The following is a 7,912-nucleotide window of genomic DNA, read 5'->3' on the forward strand; positions in this document are numbered from 1 at the left end:
GGAGAAATGAAGTGATCTACGGGAATTTCGAGAGGTCCAGCCGACCTTCTGATAAAGGACGCGGTGATGAGTATTAAACCGGTCACCTGTGACAAAGTGAAGCGGGCTGTGGTAGCGCGGAATAAAAGGGAAGGAGAGAGAGAGAGAGAGAGAGAGAGAGAGATGGGGGATGTTATCTTCTGTGTGTTCCTGATGTTATCTGCTGGTCTGTGATGTCAGGAGACACAACGCTTCCCTGTTCCCGTCAGATCCTTATCACACTGCACTCTGCTGTTAGAGCCTACACACACACACACACACACACACACACACACACACACACACACACACACACACACACACACACACACACACACACACACACAAGCACACAACTCACACACACCTCACATTACTCAATACACACACACATCTCACAAAACTCAATATACTGACATTTCACAAACTCAATTAAAGTGAAAAGTGTTATCCTGATGTCTAAACGCCTAGCAGACCAGTGCCCGAGACACACATACCTCACAAACTCAATTAGAAGCTCTACACTCCTACACACACCTCCTAAATACATAGCAGACGAGCGGGCCCAAGATACCCTCCTTCCTATAACTCTATTCCAGGCTGTGCGGCGTGCACTCCGGCATACATCTTTAAAGCACTAGCAGACCCCCGCGTGTCAAGAGTAACATGCTCCTTACACACGTTCCTGCACTGTATCCACACACCTTGGTTCTTACGCTGTGTGCGTCCTTCTGTTTGTGTTGCTACTGTCCCTCTAACACAGTGTGTGTGCGTCATGTCTTGCTGTGTACGTGTGTGTGTCCAGGCTAATGTCTGTGGAAGAGGAGCTGAAGAAAGACCATAATGATATGCAGGATGTGGTCGACTCCAAACAGAAGGTCATTGATGCACAGGTGAGAGTCAGGCACGCACACACACACACACACACACACACACACACACACACACACTTACCCTAACCCTTAGTATACTACGACTCTCATTAATACGCGGGTGTATTATCCCCTAATCCATCTCCACTGCATGACAGATTTTCAAGTTGTATTAGTCGAATGTACAATATACACACGGAATGCTTACTTGCAGGTTCCTTCTTGACAGCGCAACAACAGTAAGAAACAATAAAAAATTACAAACATAAAGTAAATGGATCAATAGAATAGAGTAAAGATTTTAGCATTAGTATAATGCAGGAAAGCACAATTTATAGTTCAATATTTACACAGAGTAAGCGTTTCAGTTGTGCAGTATTAGCAATAGTAAATAAGAGTGTGCTAGCAGCCATTGTGATGGGTGTGTAGCATGAAGGTATATGTGGATGTGTGTATGTGGGTGTGGGTGTGTACGTAGGTGCGGAGATGCAGTGCAGGTAGTCAGTTCAGTTCAGGAGTTTGATGGCTTGTAGATAGAAACGGTGAACATCTTGAGGTTAGGGTGTGTGGGGTCCATGATGACGCTGCAGGACTCCCTCAGGCACCGTCCTGGATAGGTGGGAACACGGACCCAGTGATGTACTGGGCCGTCTTCACCACCCGCTGGAGGGCCTTGCGGTTGTGGACGGAGCAAATCCCGTAGCAGGCCGGGATGCAACCGGTCAGGACGCTCTCGATGGTGCAGCGGTAGTATTTGGAGAGGACCCGGGGTGGCATGGCAAATTTCTTCAGCTGCGTCTAGAGACGCTGTTGCTCCCTCTTGACAAGAGTGGGAGTGTTGTTGGTCCATGTCAAGTCCTCTTTGATGTGGGCACCGAGGAACTTACAGTGCCTTCAGAAAGTATTCACACCCCTTGGCTTTTTCCACATTTTGTCGTGCTACAGCCTGAATTTAAAATCTATTAAATGTTGATACTTTTTCTTGTCACTGGCCTACACACAATACCCCAAAATGTCAAAGTGTAATTATTTTTTCAAAAATGTCTTGAGCCAGTAAGTATTCAACCCATTTGTTATGGTAAGCATAAATTAGTTCAGGAGTAAAAATGTACCGTGTGACGTGTGTGTGGGCTTCCCACTCTGCTCAGCTCGTGTGTTGTGTTGTTGTGTTGTGTTGTGTTGTGTTGTGTTGGTCCCACTGTGAATACTTTCTTAACAAGTCACATAATAAATTGCATGGACTCACTCTGTGTGCAATAATAGTGATTAACATTATTTTTGAATGAATACGTAATCTCTGTACCCCACATATACAATTATCTTTACAGTTCCTCAGTCGAGCAGTGAATTTCAAACACATTTTCAACCACGAATACCAGGGAGGTTTTCTAAAGCCTCGCAAAGAAGAGCACCTATTGGTAGATGGGTACAAAGTTTTAAAAAAAAGACATTGAATATCCCTTTGAGCATGTTGAAGTTATTAATTACACTTTGAAAGGTGTATAAGTACACACAGTCACTACAAAGATACTCACTCAGTTGCCAGATAGGAAGGAAACCACTCAGGGCCTTCACCATAAGGTCAATGCAATGGTGACATTAAAACAGTTACACAGTTTAATGGTCATTAATGGTCATAGGAGAAAACGGAGGATGGATCAACAACATTGTAGTTACTTCACAATGCTAACCTATAATTGACAGAGAGAAAAGAAGAAAGCCTGCACAGAATAACATTTTTCCAAAACATGCATCCTGTTTGCAACAAGGCACTAAAAGTAATACTGCAAAAAATGTGGCAAAGCAATTAACTTTTTGTCCTGAATACAAAGTGTTATGTTTGGGGCAAATCCAATACAACACATTACTGAATACCACTCTCCATATTTTCAAGCATAGTGGTGGCTACATCATGTTATGGGTATGCTTGCAATCGTTAAGGACTGTGGAGTTTTTCAGGATAAAAAAAAGTTAATGTTATGGAGCTAAGCACCGGCAAAATTCTAGAGGAAAACCTGGTTCAGTCTGCTTTCCACCAGACACTGGGAGATGGATTCACCTTTCAGCAGGACAATACCAAGAAGACAGTGAATGTTCCGGAGTGGCCGAGTTACAGCTCTAAATCTAAGGCAACACCTGAAAATGGTTGTGTAGCAATGATCAACAATCAATTTGACAGAGTTTGAAGAATTTTGAAAATAATTATAGCAAATGTTGCACAATCCAGGTGTGGAAAGCTCTTAGTGACTTACCCAGAAAGACTCACAGCTGTAATCGGTGCCAAAGGTGATTTTACAAAGTATTGACTCATGGGTGTAAATACTTATGTAAATAAGATTTTTCTGTATTTCTTTTTCAATAAATTTACTAAAATGTCTAAAAACATGTTTACACTATGCCATTATGGGGTATTGTGTGTAGATGGCCCAAAAATATATATTTAATCAATTTAATCAATGGGGGCGGCAGGTAGCCTAATGGTTAGTGCGTTGGACTAGTAACCGAAAGGTTGCAAGATTGAATCCCCGAGCTGACAAAGTAAAAATCTGTTGTTCTGCTCCTGAACAAGGCAGTTAACCCACTGTTCCTAGGCCGTCATTGAAAATAACAATTTGTTCTTAACTGGCTTGCCTAGTTCAATAAATATAAAAAAATTATTCAGGCTGTAACACAACAAAATGTGGAATAAGTCAAGGGGTATGAATACTTTCTGAAGGCACTGTAAAACTGTGGTGTGGATCGGGGCGTGTTCCCTCTGCTTCCTGAAGTCAACAATTAATTTGTTTTGCTGATGCTGAGAGAGAGGTTGTTGTCCTGGCACTACAATGCCAGTTCACGTACCTCCTCCCTATAGGCGGACTCATCGTTGTGGGTTATCAGGCCTACAACCGAACGGTGTCGTCATCAAACTTGATGTAGTTGGTGTCGTGCAAAGCCACACAGTTGTGGGTGAGCAGGGAGCACAGCAGCGGGTGTAGAGCGTTTCACCAACCAATGGGCTAGGATGTCAGCATCTGGTGTGGGCCTTACAATTCTTAATAACTTCCACCACTTTTACACACACGCTACACCACTTTTAAGTAAGGAAGAATGTAACAGGATCATTTACTTGTAGGTCGAGGTTGCCTCAGTGGGATTCTGCTAGGATGGGATGAAGCCAAGTCTCTTGCGACAGTAGAGCTGAGGATAGGTTCTCTTCAGTCGGTGTTTGCTTTCCAAAGAGATCCCATGGGCGTGGCCGCACCTCGCAGAAACTTGATCTCACATCTGTTAGCAAGTTCTGTAATTTATAGGGATACTCACAGGGGGCAGGCATATGATGGTCCGGACAGGGTGGTTCTAAGAATTCAACACATTTTATGTTCTTTGAGACAAACCTGAGACTTCCTCATAAGTGTCCACAGCATGTTTCTACTGCACAGTTTAACAATCTCTAGGATGAAGTACATAAGCCTGTAGGCACCAAACATGATTTTGGTCAAATGTATCCGTTCTATGTTATAGCAAAATACCTGTTATACCCCCTTTAATGACATAAGACAATCAGGAGAAAAATAGCACATTATGCTTCCAGAGTACATTGATAAGAAAACATGTTTAAATGTCCTTCAGACTCAAAAAACTGGCTAGCCATTTAGCCAGTAACAAAAGTAGATCACAAGACGTTCTGTTTTCTGGCCCCCCTCAGGGCCATTCAAAGTCGTAAATGGGGAAAGGGAGAGTTTATTTGTCTTGTGATAGCTTGTTACAACACTCATCTGGGAGGGAGGCTTCGGTGGGCAGCACACAGCTGGATTTGCCTTTGTAGTCTGTAGTCCTTTTTTTATTTTACCTTTATTTAACTAGGCAAGTCAGTTAAGAACAAATTCTTATTTTCAATGGCGGCCTAGGAACAGTGGGTTAACTGCCTTGTTCAGGTGCAGAACGACAGATTTTTACCTTGTCAGCTCGGGGATTCGATCTAGCAACCTTTTGGTTTCTTGTCCCAACGCTCTAACCACTAGGCTACCTGCCACCTTGCCACATGTGTTGTGAGTCTGAGTTGTCGAACATCTATTCAAGTTTGAGTCTGTCTTTCTGCGTTCCTAATGGATTTGCGGAGCTTGTACCTGGCTTGCTTTGTACGTGTCGCGCGTCATCGGGGTTCGTTCTGCGGACATTGAATGATGCAGTACGGGCTCTCAGCATGGTATGGATTTCTCTGTTCATCCAGGGTTTTTGGTTGGGGTATGTCCGGATTGTTATTGTGGGTACAACATCATCAACATATTTCCTAATGAAGCCTGTGACAGATTTAGCCAAAGCATTCTCAGGGATAGTTAGTTGGTTGACTATATAAAATCCCAATGAGAGAGGGCTTGGCAGTCTGCGGTGGCATAAAACAGTACTGCAGGTCATTATGATAATCTTGGAATGAGAGTTGAGCACTCACACACACGTCCTGTGTTTGCAATGTTTGAACCTCATAGAGAGAGATGCATGGAGAAAGCAAAGAAGCCCATGCAGCGCCTAGTCAACTCTGCTCAATATATTGTGTGTGTGTTTTGTGACATCTGCTACAGGACGTGAAGGGTGACAGAACATGGAAATACATCGAGATGTTTAATTCAACCAGTCAGAACTCTGTGGCGGTGACAAGGCTTGAATGGCTGAGCGTGAAACGCGACTCTACGCTTCAGTGTTACAGACTAACTAATATTTACATTAACACTATTCATCCTTACTTGTCTGCCAACAAGCTTGACTCATTCCTGCCCCTGCCTGTCTGTCAATGGCCGTGACTCATTTTACATTGTAAACTGTCTACTTCTGACAGCAGAGTGGCAGCTCTGTGTTGTGGCATAGCATTTTCCGATGCAAACATAGACACTGACGCAAGCTTCAACGTGAGTTAAACAAAGTTGTAGAAACGTAGTTGGAAGACGGCTCAATGTCAACTCACAGACAGCGGTGCACAGACACACACACGTACAAACAGAAGCTCATCCGCACAGTAAAGTAATGGGAGTTGAGTATGCAAACAAAGAGGCGGTGGTAAGGCAATGAGCCGCTCCCTGAGTCAACAGACAGAGAGAATGAATATGGAAAGCTCATTAAGAAGAGAGGGAGAGAAAGGGAGAGAAGTGAATAGTGAATTAGAGAGCACCTCGGGTGGATGAACATGAACGCGATGGGACTTCAGATGGTACCGTAAACAACATTAACAGGAGCAGGAGCCTACATCTCCATTTTGCCATGAATGCGTCTGGTTGTCTGGCTGGCTGCCTCCCTGGCTATCTGTGTCTGTCTACTTCACCGCCTATCTTTGCACAGGCCTATATTTGGTATCTCTCTCTTGCTGTTTGCTGCTCTGTCTCACCCCCCTCCCACCGTCTCTCCCGCTCTCTAACCCAGTGTTTCTCTCTCTCTCTCTCGCTCTCGCTCTCTCTCTCTCTCTCTCTCTCTCTCTCTCTCTCTCTCCAGGAGAAGCGTATAGCGTCTCTTGACGCAGCCAACGCCCGTCTGATGAGTGCCCTGACCCAGCTGAAGGAGCGTTACAGCATGCAGACCCGTAATGGCATATCCCCTACCAATCCCACCAAGCTCCAGATCACTGAAAACGGAGAGTTCAGGAACAGCAGCAACTGCTAGAGAGAGACTGATAGAGGGTGTGTGTGTGTGTTGCCTGGTGCTTGTAGAGGACACTTCCTTATATGGACACTAAACGGGGGTTAGTCTGAGTGAGGAGAACACTGTGAGGGGCCAAGCAGCGAGGAGGCGGGACTTCAGTTTGACAGACAGCTGACCAAGTCAGTGACAGCGAATCAATGGACAAAGCTGAACAGCAGTGGGCCCTGCAGAGGAGGAGGCGGGACAAGCTGTAGATATGAACTGAACTCTCCATTAATCAACCGATTTGGATGTTTCCATTGGATGTATGCAGTTGCTGGGACAATTTCAGACTCTCTTCCCTAAAGCTTTGGACAAACCACTATATAATCAACACAATGTCTGTCTGTCAGATAGTCACCCAATCCCCTCTCTTCCCCTCTCCTCTGTTTTCCTCTCCTTTCCTAACCTCCTCTCCTCCCTTCTCCTCTCTTCTCTGTTACGACCAGGTCATGTGGACCGTGTACAAAACAATAATAACAGAAAAATAATTTATAGTGGTGTTAAATCTCAAAGAAAAGTATTTTTCTTCCCAATGGTTTATTTAGATCTTATCTCACTTTTTTTTAAAACCAAATAGGAGCTTTGAAATATTTTTTGTCCAGACTGATATTTATTTTTAAGTCCTTGGGTGTGTTCCAAAGTGCCCCGCAATCCCGTACAATAATAATACTTTTGGGGGGGAATTTTAGTTTGTGGTTAAAAAGACTGTAAAATCACTATGAATTCAGCAAAAAAAATGTGTGTTAATGTGTTTAATGTGTTTAATTTAGGAAATCTGTTCCTAAGTATTCCCAAGAATAAAAAAAGAGACATACAGTGCCTTCGGAAGGTATTCAGACCCCTTGACTTTTTCCACATGTTACGTTAAAGCCTTATTCTAAAATAGATTTAAAAAAAAATTAAATCTTGAGCAATCTACACACAATATCCCATAATGAGAAAGCGAAAACAGGTTTTTAGAAATGTTTGCAAATGTATTAAAAATAAAAAACAGAAATACCTTCTTTACATAAGTATTCAGACCCTTTGCTATGAGTCTCGAAATTGATCTCAGGTGCATCCGGTTTCCAGTGATTATCCTTGAGATGTTTCTACAACTTGATTGGAGTCCACCTGTGGTAAATTCAATTGATTGGACATGATTTGGAAAGGCACACACCTAACTATATCAGGTCCCACAGTTGACAGTGCATGTCAGAACAAAAACCAAGCAATGATGTCGAAGGAATTGTCCGTAGACCCCCCCCTCCCGACACAGGATTGTGTCCTGGCACAGATCTGGGAAGGGTAACAAAAACATTCTGCAGCATTGAAGATTCCCAAGAACACAGTGGCCTCCACCATTCTTAAATGGAAGAAATGTGGAACCA

At 43.5% G+C, this 7,912-nt stretch overlaps 1 protein-coding gene across 4 annotated transcripts in view; it reads left to right on the plus strand.

The window, feature by feature from the left end:
• The window catches only part of LOC115203862 (disabled homolog 2-interacting protein), a 197,773-nt gene extending 190,423 nt beyond the window's left edge, over positions 1-7,350 (plus strand). For all 4 annotated transcript variants that reach the window (XM_029768918.1, XM_029768917.1, XM_029768916.1 and 1 more), the window contains 2 exons: positions 824-911; positions 6,354-7,350. In XM_029768918.1, the coding sequence (XP_029624778.1) occupies positions 824-911; positions 6,354-6,521 (256 nt within the window). In that variant the 3' untranslated portion in view covers positions 6,522-7,350. The remainder of the gene's footprint in view (positions 1-823; positions 912-6,353) is intronic.
• The last annotated feature ends 562 nt before the right edge of the window (positions 7,351-7,912 follow it).

Source organism: Salmo trutta, chromosome 12 (assembly GCF_901001165.1).
Source record: "Salmo trutta chromosome 12, fSalTru1.1, whole genome shotgun sequence".
NCBI classification, from domain to species: Eukaryota; Metazoa; Chordata; class Actinopteri; order Salmoniformes; family Salmonidae; genus Salmo; species Salmo trutta.